General features: G+C 45.0%; 1 protein-coding gene across 6 annotated transcripts in view; it reads left to right on the plus strand.

Annotated features, from left to right (window-relative positions):
• The window catches only part of LOC112230120 (inactive rhomboid protein 2-like), a 42,658-nt gene extending 27,817 nt beyond the window's left edge, over positions 1-14,841 (plus strand). For 5 of the 6 annotated variants that reach the window (XM_042310624.1, XM_042310623.1, XM_042310625.1 and 2 more), the window contains 11 exons: positions 1,442-1,542; positions 2,096-2,308; positions 2,502-2,613; positions 2,793-2,867; positions 5,489-5,650; positions 5,904-5,989; positions 6,142-6,205; positions 6,439-6,609; positions 6,728-6,828; positions 7,742-7,895; positions 12,526-14,841. In XM_042310624.1, the coding sequence (XP_042166558.1) occupies positions 1,442-1,542; positions 2,096-2,308; positions 2,502-2,613; positions 2,793-2,867; positions 5,489-5,650; positions 5,904-5,989; positions 6,142-6,205; positions 6,439-6,609; positions 6,728-6,828; positions 7,742-7,895; positions 12,526-12,945 (1,659 nt within the window). In that variant the 3' untranslated portion in view covers positions 12,946-14,841. The remainder of the gene's footprint in view (positions 1-1,441; positions 1,543-2,095; positions 2,309-2,501; positions 2,614-2,792; positions 2,868-5,488; positions 5,651-5,903; positions 5,990-6,141; positions 6,206-6,438; positions 6,610-6,727; positions 6,829-7,741; positions 7,896-12,525) is intronic. The other variant, XM_042310628.1, reaches the window with a different exon arrangement.
• Positions 14,842-15,606: the final 765 nt, after the last annotated feature.

Below are 15,606 nucleotides of genomic sequence, written 5' to 3' on the forward strand. Positions count from 1 at the left end.
CTATATGTCTCTTCTGTATGTCTCTTCTATATGTCTCTTCTATATGTCTCTCTCTGTCGCTTCTATATGTCTCTTTCTGTCGCTTCTATATGTCTCTTCTATATGTCTCTTCTATATGTCTCTTCTATATGTCTCTTTCTGTCTCTTCTATATGTCTCTTCTATATGTCTCTTCTATATGTCTCTTCTATATGTCTTTTCTATATGTCTCTGTCCCTTCTATATGTCTCTTCTATATGTCTCTTCTATATGTCTCTTCTATATGTCTCTCTCTGTCTCGTCTATATGTCTCTTCTATATGTCTTTTCTATATGTCTCTCTCTGTCTCTTCTATATGTCTCTTCTATATGTCTCTTTCTGTCGTTTCTATGTCTCTCTCTGTCTCTTCTATATGTCTCTCTCTGTCTCTTCTATATGTCTCTTCTATATGTCTCTTTCTGTCGCTTCTATATGTCTCTTCTATATGACTCTTCTATATGTCTCTCTCTGTCTCGTCTATATGTCTCTTCTATATGTCTCTCTCTGTCTCTTCTATGTCTCCATCTTTTCACCTCTCTCTCTTCTATATGTATCTGTCTGTCTCTTCTATATATATCTTCTATATGTATCTGTCTGTCTCTTCTATATATCTCTTCTATATGTATCTGTCTGTCTCTTCTATATGTATCTGTCTGTCTCTTCTATATGTATCTGTCTGTCTCTTCTATATGTCTCTTCTATATGTCTCTCTCTGTCTCTTCTATATGTCTCCGTCTTTTCCCCTCTCTCTCTCTTTGTCTCTTCTATATGTCTCTCTCTGACTATTCTATATGTGACTGTCTGTCTCTTCTATATGTCTCTCTATCTCTTCAATATGTCTCTGTCTGTGCTCTGTGTTCCAGGCGAAAGCAGTCAGTCTCAGTTTAGCCACTGTGCTAGATCACACAGATGAGATAATTAACACAATGTCAAGTGGCTATTCTGGGTCCCCTCCTCTCTCCTCCAGCAGCCTGTATGTGCTACCAGATAAATCACAGTCCATCCCTCAAAGTAATGGAGCGGCTTGTTGGATGTACCGTTGGCGTGAGAGAGATGGAGGGATATAGTCTGGAGAGATGTATGGGCTGGTGAGGGCTATGTGGATAGTAGGTTAAGAAAGCCAGATCCTGTACTGTTGGTGTGAGACGTGTGCGATGGAGTGTGTAGTGATTTTACATGGACTGGTAGGAGGGGGACGATGGTGTGCAGGGGAGGATAGCAGACGGAATGGTTAGTGCAGAATGGTGGATGGCATTTTCTACGTTAAGACAGTTGAAAAGAGATCTCTGTGGGCCTCTCAATAACATTCTCCCCACGTCAACTCTCTCTCTCTCTCTCTCTCTCTCTCTCTCCTCCTCTCCTCTCCTCTCCTCTCCTCTCCTCTCCTCTCTCTCCTCTCTCTCCTCTCCTCTCCTCTCTCTCAGATGGATGCCCATGAGGAGTTGTACTCCATGGCTGATGATGTGTTCGAGTCGCCCCCTATGTCGGCTTCCTACGGAGACCACCATGAGCCCTACCAGAGCCTGTAAGTAGCCTTCATTAGAGGGATGGGACGTAGATTGATGAAGTCTCGTTGGCTTCTGCACTATTTGACTTTAAGTTTGTCTTTCTCTCCTCCACTCTTTCAACTTTTCCCTTCGCCTCATGTTTCTGTCTCTGTTTCTCTCTCTCTCTCTCTCTCTCTCGCTCTCTCTCTCGCTCTCTCTCTCTCTCGCTCTCTGTGCGTCTCGCTCTCTCCCCCTGTCTGTCTCTCTCCCTGTGTCTCTGTGTGCGTTTCGCTCTCTCCCTGTGTCTGTCTTGTCTCTCTCCCTGTGTCTCTGTGTGCGTTTCGCTCTCTCCCTGTGTCTGTCTTGTCTCTCTCCCTGTGTCTGTCTTGTCTCTCTCCCTGTGTCTGTCTTGTCTCTCTCCCTGTGTCTGTCTCTCTCCCTGTGTCTGTCTTGTCTCTATCTCTCTCTCCCTGTGTCTGTCTCTCTCCCTGTGTCTGTCTCTCTCCCTGTGTCTGTCTCTCTCCCTGTGTCTGTCTCTCTCCCTGTGTCTCTGTGTGTGTGTGTCTCTGTCTCTCTGTGTGTGTGTCCCAGTAGGGACGTGTCTAAAACCCCCACCATGCATATTGAGAAGGCCGGGTCGCAGCAGCGGGGGCGTCGTATCGCCTCCCAGGTCAAGCACTTTGCCTTTGACAAGCCCAAGCGGCAGTACGGCATGGGTGTGGTGGGCAAGTGGCTCAACCGTCACTACCGCCGCAGCATCAGCAGCCAGGTGCAGAAACAGCTGGACGACTTCAGCAGCCACAGGTGAGGAGGGATACGCGCAGTACTTTCATACACACACACAATCCACACCTAGTACTTCACATTTAGTGGGCATTCATTCATCTTTGAGAACCACATACGTGATTTTCGCGTGATACGTGATTATCGTTGTGTACATTTTTCAAGTGATCCAATTCGGATAAGTAAAACGACCCTGCTGTGTCGTCTCCCTCAGACCGTACTTCACCTACTGGATCACCTTTGTCCACGTGGTCATCACCATCCTGGCCTGTGCTACCTATGGCTTTGCCCCTGTGGGGTTTGCCCAACACTCCACCTCTGAACTGGTGAGGGGTCCCATAGGGCCTAGGCAACTGGAACCCCTAATAGGATCCAAAATGGCTTCTGTAATCCAATGGTTTCTTTGGTGGCTTCTGGCATAACTCTTTTGATCCACAATGGCTACCTTTTTAGTGATCTATTGCGCCGTCTCTCCTGACTGTGTTTTCTTGTTCTCCCTCCACAGGTGTTGAAGAACAAAGGCATCTATGAGAGTGTCAAGTTCATCCAGCAGGAGAACTTCTGGATCGGCCCCGGCTCTGTGAGTCACTGCTCTTCTATCGCACATGTCATACATACTGAATGTCTTTTCAGTCTTACATGTAGGGTCATAGGGAAAGGCTTATAGGTGCACGTACCGTAGGCTTATGCTATATTAACACGCGCACACACACACACACACACACACACACACACACACACACACGTACCGTAGGCTTATGCTATATTAACACGCGCACACACACACACACACATACACACATACACACACACATACACACACACATACCGTAGGCTTATGCTATAATAACATGCGCGCATGCACGCACGCACACACACACACACACACTGTAATCACCTCACTAAGTACCCATATCTGAATCTGATGGCCTACGTCTGCTGTGGTGTTGGTAGGTGCTTGGTGGCAGACGCACTTAGGCTTCAACAGGACACGCTAAAGAAGTTCTGGACTGACTCACGGGTACTTATTAACTAGTTATTTACTCACTTACTGCAGTGTACTTACTAGTGTGCCCTTCTGACTGTACTAGTGTGCCTTCTGACTGACTGTACTAGTGTGCCTTCTGACTGACTGTACTAGTGTGCCTTCTGACTGACTGTACTAGTGTGCCTTCTGACTGACTGTAATAGTGTGCCTTCTGACTGACTGTACTAGTGTGCCTTCTGACTGTACTAGTGTGCCTTCTGACTGACTGTACTAGTGTGCCTTCTGACTGACTGTACTAGTGTGCCTTCTGACTGTACTAGTGTGCCTTCTGACTGTTACTAGTGTGCCTTCTGACTGACTGTACTAGTGTGCCTTCTGACCTGTACTAGTGTGCCTTCTGACTGTACTAGTGTGCCTTCTGACTGTACTAGTGTGCCTTCTGACTGACTGTACTAGTGTGCCTTCTGACTGTACTAGTGTGCCTTCTGACTGACTTCTGACTGTACTAGTGTGCCTTCTGACTTGCACTGACTGTACTAGTGTGCCTTCTGACTAGTGTGCCTTCTGACTGTACTAGTGCGCCTTCTGACTGTACTAGTGCGCCTTCTGACTGTACTAGTGCGCCTTCTGACTGTACTTCCTTCTGACTGACTGTACTAGTGTGCCTTCTGACTGTACTAGTGTGCCTTCTGACTGACTGTACTAGTGTGCCTTCTGACTGACTGCACTAGTGCGCCTTCTGACTGTACTAGTGCGCCTTCTGACTGTACTAGTGCGCCTTCTGACTGTACTATTGCGCCTTCTGACTGACTGTACTATTGTGCCTTCTGACTGACTGTACTATTGTGCCTTCTGACTGACTGTACTAGTGTGCCTTCTGACTGACTGTACTAGTGTGCCTTCTGACTGACTGTACTAGTGCGCCTTCTGAATGTACTAGTGCTCCTTCTGACTGTACTAGTGTGCCTTCTGACTGTACTAGTGTGCCTTCTGACTGACTGTACTAGTGTGCCTTCTGACTGACTGTCCTAGTGTGCCTTCTGACTGTACTAGTGCGCCTTCTGACTGTACTAGTGTGCCTTCTGACTGTACTAGTGCGCCTTCTGACTGTACTAGTGTGCCTCTGACTGTACTAGTGTGCTCTCTGACTGTACTAGTGTGCCCTCTGACTGTACTAGTGTGCCCTCTGACTGTACTAGTGTGCCTTCTGACTGTACTATTGTGCCTTCTGACTGACTGTACTAGTGTGCCTTCTGACTGACTGTACTAGTGTGCCTTCTGACTGACTGTACTAGTGTGCCTTCTGACTAACTGTACTAGTGTGCCTTCTGACTGTACTAGTGTGCCTTCTGACTGTACTAGTGTGCCTTCTGACTGTACTAGTGTGCCTTCTGACTGTACTAGTGTGCCTTCTGACTGTACTAGTGTGCCTTCTGACTGTATTAAAGTACTTTCTGACTGTTCCAAGGGACTTTCTGACTCATTCACACTTACTGACTTCATTTTGCCTTGAGAAACTTCACACTTGTCAGGTTCATATTCACTTCAACAGTAGTACAGAATGTTCATTACAGAGAATATGGTGGGCTGACCGTCAGTAACCCAAGTTACAGTTTATGTTCTATGTAGGGTGTCAGGTGAAAAAGTGGGTGTTTTCTGATCAAGTAAGACGATGGCTCCACCACAACATCCCACATAGGCCACAGTATGAAGAGTGTAAAGGGTCCCACACGACTAGTGGGTGGCTATAGCTCAAATAACTGTAGCTGTGGTTTTGGTGGAAAACTATCTTTGTCTGTTCTGTACTGTGATGCACTAGGTGCTACCTTTTTGTATGGTTGACTATCAAAATAGGATCTCTTGACTACTTACAATACAGGAAAGAGGTCTAACGACCAGCTAAAACAAAGGCTAGGCCAGTAAGCCTAACTCTTTTTTTGGGGGGCCTGGTTCTTAGTTAGGTTAACTGTGCTGGGGTTGCCAGGTTAGGTTAACTGTGCTGGGGTTGCCAGGTTAGGATAACTGTGCTGGGGTTGCCAGGTTAGGTTAACTGTGCTGGGGTTGCCAGGTTAGGTTAACTATGCTGGGGTTGCCAGGTTAGATTAACTGTGCTGGGGTTGCCAGGTTAGGTGAACTATTTTTGGTTGCTATGTCAATTATGTGTCAGGTTGCCAGATTAACAGTGTATTCCTGTATTCTATCCCCCCTCACAGGAGGACCTAATCCACCTTGGAGCCAAGTTCTCCCCGTGTATCCGCAAGGACAGCCAGATAGTCAGTCTCATCCAGAAAGCCAAGGATCAGGAGAGAGAGTCAGGCTGCTGTGTACAGAACGACAACTCAGGCTGTGTCCAGACCCTCAGCAACGACTGCTCGGTACGCAAACACACGTATGCAGTAGGCTCACATGCATATGTATTATTGTAGGCCCACACAAATACTGTAGACCCACACACATACACACAAACCACTACTGTACTCCCACTTACGCTCCCTCCCTCGCTCTCTCTCTCTCTCTCCCTCCCTCCCTGTGTCACACTCACACACACTCTCTCCTGCCACCTAGAGATGAATGCTTGTAAACTTGATCAACTTGTGTCTGGCTGTGTTTATTCTGGTCTGTGTGTAGGAGTCATTGGCCACCTTCATGAAATGGAGGGATGAAGATGTGGACATTCTGAGGTCGTCAGGCTCTGTGTGTCACCAGGACCCCAGGTACCGTCTTTGATACTGTTCTACTATAACGACTACAGTGGACACACACACACACACACATACTGTCCTGACCTGACAAGGTAAAACTAACTCAAGAGAGTATCATAAAGTGTCTTCCTGCTATCTTATTTCCTGATGCATGCTGGGAACAGGACCTGTGAAGAGCCCGCCTCCGCAGAGCCTCACATCTGGCCCGATGACATCACACATTGGCCGGTGAGTGACAGGAGGATCATCCATTGTTATGCTTCGTCTAACATGTATTGCGTGAACAGACATGGTCATGCATTCCATTTCTACAGAATGTTGCACCCCGCTGTACAGTGTAGGCCCCCCGGTATTAAAATACAGCAGTGGATGAAAGGTTACAGAACCATAGTAACCTCAGGGTCTTGGATCAGTGGAAACCAACACTAGCTTCTTCTCACCCTCCCTCCATCTGATCCCAGATCTGCACCTCCCCCCGCAAGACGAACCTGACAGGCTACAGACACATGGACTGTAACCTCAAGGGACGACCCTGCTGCATAGGCACTAAGGGCCGGTGTGAGATCACTACGAGAGAGTACTGCTCCTTCATGCACGGTTACTTCCACGAGGAGGCCACCCTCTGCTCCCAGGTAGGTGGGTGTGTGTCTGTCCGTACCGTCCGTCTGTCCTGTGGTGGGCGTTGTTTACAGGGTTTGTTTAATAACAGCCAGCTCCCTATCTGATCCTGTGGTCGCTCTTTGTTAACAGATCCACTGTCTGGATGATGTGTGTGGCCTCCTGCCCTTCCTCAACCCTGACGTCCCCGACCAGGTCTACAGGCTGTGGCTCTCCTTGTTCCTACACGCAGGGTAATCTATGGTACTTTTCTATACATGATATTGTTTTTAGCCTAAAGTGCTTGACAGTAAGAGTATGTCGACCTCGGGGTCATCTGACTGTAGTCACATCAGTACTTAGTGCAAATCCAAACACCTTAGGTGGAGTCATGGGTTTTTGCTGACCAATTGACCTGAACAGGAAAGTCTCTGTAATGCTCTGTTAAAGGTCAAATCCATCCGTTTTATCTCAATATCAAATCATTTCCGGGGTAACAATTCATTAACTTACTGTGATTTTTAAAAAAGAATAATGAAATGGTCAAAAATAGCTTCTTAGCAAAGAGCAATTTCTCAAGCAATAATTTAGCTAAGAATATCTGGTAGTGGTCTGGGGAGGGGGAAACTTAAAATGTGCTTTTATTGGCAGAGGGGTTTGGAACTCTCTTTCTTTCTTACTATTAACAATTAACAAATTTACTGCCTGCAAAACTCCATCCCAGCAAAACAGCAGCTCTTACACTAAAAAGGCATTATCATTTTCACAATTTCACACTATTATTCCAACCTCAGTGTGGAAATATATATAAAACACAGGGAAATCATGTTTTTGACTGCACTGGCCCTTTAATACTTTGTGTAACCCTAGTTGTAGCCTACACCACGGCTCTGATTGTTCCTTGTCAGTGTACATGGTCAGTGTGAACTCAGGGATATCCCATTGTATCCCACAGTCCCTAAGTATGGCCTTAACAGCAAATACTGGGTTGAGAGGATTCCCCCCACATGATTCAGATATGGGTACTTAGCGAGGAGATTACAGCACGTGCTGGGGTTCGTGTGTGTGTGTGTGTGTGTTAATATAGCATAAGCCTACGGTATGTGCGTCTATAAGCCTATTTCCATGTGTTGTCCTCTGACTGGCCTCTTCCCTTTCCCTATGAAGCCTAGTCCACTGCCTGGTGTCCATAGTGTTCCAGATGACTATCCTGAGAGACCTGGAGAAACTGGCTGGCTGGGTCCGCATCTCCATCATCTACGTCCTCTCTGGCATCACCGGCAACCTGGCCAGCGCCCTCTTCCTCCCCTACAGAGCCGAGGTACACACACACACACACACAGGAGCGCACGTACACACACCTGCTCAGCTAACACAACCGCCACTGCTAATCTCCATTGAGCTGGTCAGGTGTTTTATAGGAAAGCTTGCGAGAGAGAGAGTGTTAACATCTCAGCTAGGCCCGGGGAGCCACTGAGCTTAACACGGTTACTGGACGAGCTTTGGATAGGGAGATTACTGGACTGGACGTGACGTGACCCCGTCTGGAGAGTAAACGATCAGGACTTAACTGCCTCTGCCCTGTCTCCGTATCACCTGGAAGCTAGAACAGCACCATTACACATGGCTTGAGAAAGCCATGGAGATCCTCTATTCATTTGTATGCTGAAAGCATTGGTAGAAATTCCATTGACAAAAAAACGTATTGCAATTGTGCGAACTGGCTGAATTTGCTAGGGTTGGCACAGTCGACGAGACGTTCTGACAGCCGGAGAAGAAGAGCCTTGGCTGTGGTAGCCAGATGTGGTGTGCCAGGGTCCCCCTAGTGAGAATGAGTTTCAATTCACTCCATGTAAACTGTAAAGCTCCATGCATCCAACACATTTTGCATTCCTTTTGTCCAACACACACAACTGGGTCTCATGTTTATGTTTAATCACAAATGAGTGTTAACCCAGTCAGTCGACCCATTCTTTCTGTCTCAGACCATGTCCCGAGTCTCTCAAGTGTGGTCGCGCACACAAACACACTCTTGTGTCATTCACTGACATTCCCATTGTCGCCCTATCTTCACTTGCAGAGGAAATGTCCAACTCTCTGTGTTCCTCTCCCTGACCCGGGACACGCTGATGCTTGTTGTGTTATCTGGACATGATCTAATCCAACCGAGCCCTTTTTCTTCTGCAGTGTGTGATGTGCTAATGGTAAATTAGTCCAATCCCCCTTTGAGGTGAGGCAGCCGGCTTAATTGTGCCTGTGTGTTAAGGAGAGAGCGAGAGCGGCAGGGACGTTCAGTCCAGGTTGCGGAGTCGGCAGTAGGGTAAATGTGAAGGGCACAGGAAGTGATCTCAGAGCGTCTTTGGACAGGAGACCCTGTTCCCTTGTCATCCCCTCTTATAGCTTTACCATATTGCTGTCCATTTGGCATAGGAAGTGTGGAGAAGTTACTTAAATGTTTTTCCCTTGTTCTATTTCTTCTGGTGTTCAGACTCCTTTCTGTATGACCAGACTGTAATAGCCCATCCATGCTAAACTTCATTGATTTACAATTGGATTCACTCATAGTCCCAGTATGTTAGGTTGTAGAAACGAAGAGTGCAAATGGAAAGAAGAGAGGGAAAAGACTGGAAAGAAGAGGATGCGCTACAGTTTTGTGCTCGAGGACATGGCTCAGTATTGTGGACAGGAAGCATTGTCTGTGACGTTGGCATGGCCAAGTGGGAGAAGAGTTGCTGTGGATGACCTAATTGGCGCAAACCAACCACTCCCAATTGGCCTCTGTAAAACGCACTCTCTTGCTTGCCACACATTACCCGAAGGGTTAACAAAGGTCACTGCTACACTAATCCAGATTCCTGGTCTGTTCAATTGTTGAAAAAGTAAATGGCCTGGTCTTCCACTGCTTCCTTACATACAGATTATGGACCAGAGTTTAGTACTCCCGAGGAGTACCTATTTCCGGAAGAATCTCTTCTTCTTTTGCTTCTTCATTTCTCCAGATTACCAGCTCTAAATCTGCAGGTGTGTGGCTGCAGCGGTGCGTCTTTGACATGATTTGGCGCTAGGTACGTCTGTCACTGTCCTAGTGTGAAGTTACTGTGAGGTAGCACTCAGAAATGTCACCGCTGCTGCACCAGCAGGACGCAGGCTTTCACACAACAGGAATAGCTCCAGAGACGTGAGGCGACGCACGGCTCCTCATCTCATCCACTTATAGGGCCCAGTTTGAGTAAAGGGGGATTATCCCATTGGTGGAGTAAACAAGACCCCGAAGCGGTGGCCGAGTCTCTATCCACTGTGGTTGAACACATCACAAATGAGGATCATAATTTAGGTCCTTGCGATGTTGGAAACTAAATGTTTGTGTTATACCCCTAAAAGGGAGGAATGTATAGATAAATCACATGGAGATGTGGCTATGGCTTCAAGTCACTTGTAATGAATCATCAGCCATATACATAGGTACAAAATATGTTTCACAAATGCACTATATATTCTCTCAAATTTACATAGCTGTTACAATTGTTCAATAAACTGGTATTGTCTCATTTATACATTACAATGGCTCAATGAATCCTTCATTATCCCTCTTTTAAATTGACACTATGAAATGCAATGACAAGCCTTTTTAAATGCATCACGTATCTCATTATGTATTATCACCATGAATTGTCTTTGTATGTACTGTCCCTAAATGTATTACATACTGTATTAATCCCTATCCGTATGCAAACTCATCCTATAACAACAACAAAAAGATGTATAACCTTGTAGTAATTCGTATTTAGTGCTTTTAGATCACAACAACTTTTACATTTCCCGAAAGTTTTCCATTGTTCCCATTCACCCACACACACACAGGAGCTGTGCGCGCGGTCACTCTCGGGGAATGCTCTGAACACGAAGTCAGTATTGGTCACGTACACATGGTTAGCAGATGTTATTGGTCACGTACACATGGTTAGCAGATGTTATTGGTCACGTACACATGGTTAGATGTTATTGGTCACGTACACATGGTTAGCAGATGTTATTGGTCACGTACACATGGTTAGCAGATGTTATTGTTACACATGGTTAGCAGATGTTATTGGTCACGTACACATGGTTAGCAGATGTTATTTATTGGTCACGTACACATGGTTAGCAGATGTTATTGGTCACGTCACGTACACATGGTTAGCAGTTATGTTATTTAGGTCACACGTACACATGGTTAGCAGATGTTATTGGTCACGGTTAGATACACGTACACATGGTTAGCAGATGTTATTGTTACACATGGTTAGCAGATGTTATTGGTCACGTACACATGGTTAGCATGGTTAGGTTAGCAGATGTTATTGGTCACGTACACATGGTTAGCAGATGTTATTGGTCACGTACACATGGTTAGCACGGTCACGTACACATGGTTAGCAGATGTTATTGGTCACGTACACATGGTTAGCAGATGTTATTGGTCACGTACACATGGTTAGCAGATGTTATTGCGAGTGTAGCAAAATGCTTATTCTCCTGGATCCGACGGTGCAGCAGTATCTAACAGGTAATATCTAACAATTCCACAGCAAAACTTAATATCTAACAAAACCTAATACACACAATCTAGTAAAGGAATGGGATGAGAATATAGTAGTTTATTCAGTTCTGGTGGCAGTTTCAGAAATGCTTAATGATACAACAGTAACAGTCGCAAGTACTTCTTCAAAGGACTTTTGAGTCACTCTTCAATGCAGAAATTCAGAAGTCAAAAGTTGAGACGTTCTGAAACTCAGCCTCTAAAGAAACAACTAGACGTCGCGACAGTAACACTCTCTAGTTCTTCTTCAAAGGACTTTCCGAGTCACTCGTGAGAGCAGGAATTCAGAAGTCAGAGAGAGTACAGGCGTTCTGAAACTCAGCCTGTCAAACGAAGTATTCAATAGCCAATGAAGCTTAGACTGTCGAGCGCTGGCTGGGAATGATTGGATTCAGAGGCACCCGTATAGCGTGTCTGGAACGTGTAGGCCGCGTGCCTAGGGCGTGTGAAAAACCTCGCTCCTCCTCGCCCGTCCTTCTGGGAGGTTAGAATCTCAGATTAACCATCTGCCCCGGTACGCCCACCACAGCCCTGACGTCAATCTAATCAAGATGCCTGCTGTAGAACCATTGACCAAAGAACCATTGCTGTTGGTTTCAACCTAGACCTAACTATTAAGTAGTTACAACGGAAATGTACCTTAAATCGTAAGGTTTAGAACGGAGGCACAATGTAATGCTCTTTTGTTATACTACTCCAACAATGACACATTCAACATTTTTTGGAACATCCAATGTCACTGTAGACATATGAAAGTGAAGATGGTTAAAATGTCTGATGGTGTAATTTATATACTGATTACAACATTTGTTTGGGGACATCATACCAAAGATAATTACCCTGCTGCGAGGAAGTTAATTGCAGGGCTAAACCTCTCCAGACCCCTGAGCTGCATGCATTTGGATCAGTAGACTACCGAACAAATTCACTATTACACACAGACGTCAACATTTAATGCACTCAGCTGGTGCACTCGCTTCCCATTTTGCCCGATTCCTATTGTCCTCTGCTATAAGGGACTATAACAACTCCGCCTCGGTCATCTGCCTGCCCATTAGCAAAGAGTACATATGCTACCTCCACTTCCTTCATGCTAATATACTGTAATGTATTTGATATGAATTTCAACAGATGCCAGTGAGCAGGATGCATGCATTTATCCCGGCATCTTCCGCTGATATGTCCCATGCTATGGTCAACAGTGACATTCATTCATGCACATGCTGTTCTTGTCACTCATTCATCCAGTGGTGGCATCATCATTGAGTGAAACATCATCCCCGCCCTCCATTTTGTTTGGTCAGAGCAGGTGGATGTATGACTCTCTCTTTTCCCTCTCTCTCTCTGTCTTTCTCCGGTTATCATCCAGGTTGGCCCAGCTGGCTCCCAGTTCGGGCTGCTTGCCTGCCTGTTTGTGGAGCTCATCCAGGGCTGGCAGATGCTGGAGAAGCCGTGGAAGGCCTTCCTCAAGCTGGTGGGCATCGTCTTCTTCCTGTTCCTGTGTGGCTTGCTGCCCTGGATCGACAACATCGCCCACATCTTCGGCTTCCTCAGCGGCCTGTTGCTCTCCTTCTCCTTCCTGCCCTACGTGACGTTCGGCGACTTCGACAAGTACCGAAAGCGTGTCCTCATCCTGCTATCGCTGCTGGTCTACTTGGGCCTGCTCTCCTCGCTGGTCGTCTGGTTCTATATCTACCCCATCAACTGGCACTGGCTGGAGCACCTCACCTGCCTGCCCTTCACCAGCAAGTTCTGTGAGAAGTACGACATCGACCATGTGGTGCACTAGGCTAAAGCACTCACTAAAGCGCTAACAGCTAATGCTAGCTGGCTTTAGAACCTGGACATTCACTAAAGCGCTAACGGCTAATGCGAGCTGGCTTTAGAACCTGGACAGGAAGCGCAGTGGAAAATACTTTTAAGGGAAACGGAACTTAAAGGGAGAGCGCACCTGGTTCATATGCCCGTAAGCACCTAGGGTATCTACGCACATTGCCTTCAAGACTGTACAGCTATGCTAGTTCCTCTGGAGAGAACAACTCGGTCTGAGCGTGGTGTTAAAGTGGACTTGGAAGACGACAGAGGATATCCTACCCTGTCAGTTCATAAACTGTCACGTTAATACTACAGAGACCTCTTATTTGTTCATTTTTGTACTCATTTTCTACAACACTGGATGTATCTTAACACTACGTGATATAGCATTTCATTATGTTCAGATACTTTGAATTAGCTGTTCATGGGAGCATTTCACTATGGTATTGAATACAAGTCATACAGTTTGTCACTGGCTGGAGCATTGTTTAAACTTGAACCTAGTTTTGTGTGCTTTTCATGAATTTTCCTTGGCACTTTTTTTGGGGGGGACCAGTTAAGTGTTAAGAATTCCATCCAATAGCAGTTGCCTTTCACAATGAATTATACCGTACAGACAGTGTCAATAAAATTGTGTTATTGTATCTGTAAATGATGCTTGTTCTTCATCTGAAGGATTGCTCTGACCTTCCAAATCCTGCCTTCCAAATCTGCCTAGTTTATTTATGGCAACAGCCACAGGTGCTTGATAAATATACATCTAACTAATTCCAATTGAACTGTGTCACTGCCCCAAAGACAAGCTGTTAGCCTTACGGAAGGCTTTTCAGTTTAAGGGCACTACTTAATTAAACATGTTGACTTGTTTTGGCCAGAATTGTGGCGTTTCACTGGACATTGTGTTATAGCTTTGATACTCAAACGTTAATTAAACGAAATATTGTAAGATTATAGGATCTGACTGAACTTCCGAAAGGCAGTATGTGATCTGATTGAGCAAGGTAGAAAGTCCATGTTGTTTCACTTCAAACTACAATGTGCTTGCACTATATCTCTACATATATATATATATATATATATATATATATAGTAATTATAGCACTTCAGTGCTGTCAAAGCAAATTACTTATCAATGTATTATGTGTATATATTTAAAAAGCGAAAGAGAATCCATGTATTGTGTGCCTTGATCAGTGGCCATTGATTCAAGAAAGGCTGCTAGTCACTCTTTTCATTATAGATATCAAAATGGCCAACCAAGTTTCTGCCAACCTGGCCTGCTCCTGGTCTCTTAGATTACGACCCTCTCCTCTGGCAGCTGTCCACTCTTCACTGCTTAGGACTTATCCTGAGAGGTGGATTACTGCAGTGATGTGGATTATTTGAGCAGGATTTACTCTGCTTTGTTAAGTCACCTTACACACCAGCAGTCAACTGGTGGCGTTAATGGCCCGAACTATGTCAATAACGTGCAATTCTTCACAGGTGTTGGTTGGACGATCTTTGAGTACTGTTTTACCTTGTCATTTTGAGCATTTTAAATGGTTGTGACCCTGCAATTTGCCAGGAATCAGTCCCACTTTTCTTTTTTATGTGAACACTTTGACACAGTCTGGTCCTCTTCATAGGAATTCACAGTGCCTTCTGAAATGTGTGTACTCCTTGAATTTGAGTGTCTGTAAATCGGCAAAGCATAAAGGCATAAGTCTGTAAATGCATTTGGACCAAATTGATTGAGTTATTTATTTGGAGTTTGCTCTTTTACTGAGATATTGTGATCTTATTGTTGTAGTTTTTTTTTTAAAGATATTAGCCATACGTGTATGTACAAATTCACACGATGTTCTTAAAAATAAATGTAATAATGTTTTCCCTTGTGTCTTGAGCTCATAGATTCAACTACCGGTAACCTTTCCTGACTTTTGTGAAAATGGCTCAAGGAACTACTACTTTGGATCTGTGCTTCTGAACTATTTCTCTTGACAATCGCATTCAGCCATGTCGTGTAGTGGTGCTTGAAAAGCGAGGAATAGAAATACTGTTGTAGATTCACCCTCTTCAAGAGAGATTTACTCTCCACAACTTTAATCTCTGTGGGTCACGTTTTTGCAAGCAGAGAAGTTGAAAACAAGTTGCTTTGTCCTCTAAATCTGCCATTTGTTAACCACAGAAACCCTACAGTGTCATGCATTTCTACATTCCTAATGAAAGGGAAATAGTCCGAAACAGAAATGTTTGAAAATGTGTTTATTTTCTTACTTTCAAAATGTTATAAAAATCAGTAATGTCTTGATTCAAGATTGATGGAGGCAGAGGTGGTGATTTTCTACAGGGAAAAAGACGACTCATTTATCAAGGGCAATGGAAAATCCCAGGGAGGGATATTGGTAAAAAATTGCTGTTTTAAACATTCAAATGCTATAAAGTCTATTTTCAAATACTGTGCAAGCTACAAGTATATTGTTCACAACTCCATACTATATTGGCAATTGGATTCCCTTAAATGTGTCATTAACACTAACACCCTCCAGACATGGCCTGTACAGCTAATGCTGCTTACTGAATACAGTAGGCCTGGCTTTGTTTAAAATTCTTGGCAGCAGCAAATAGACGATTCTCGTAAATCCCTAGAAGT

Source organism: Oncorhynchus tshawytscha, linkage group LG32, assembly GCF_018296145.1.
Source record: "Oncorhynchus tshawytscha isolate Ot180627B linkage group LG32, Otsh_v2.0, whole genome shotgun sequence".
NCBI lineage: Eukaryota > Metazoa > Chordata > Actinopteri > Salmoniformes > Salmonidae > Oncorhynchus > Oncorhynchus tshawytscha.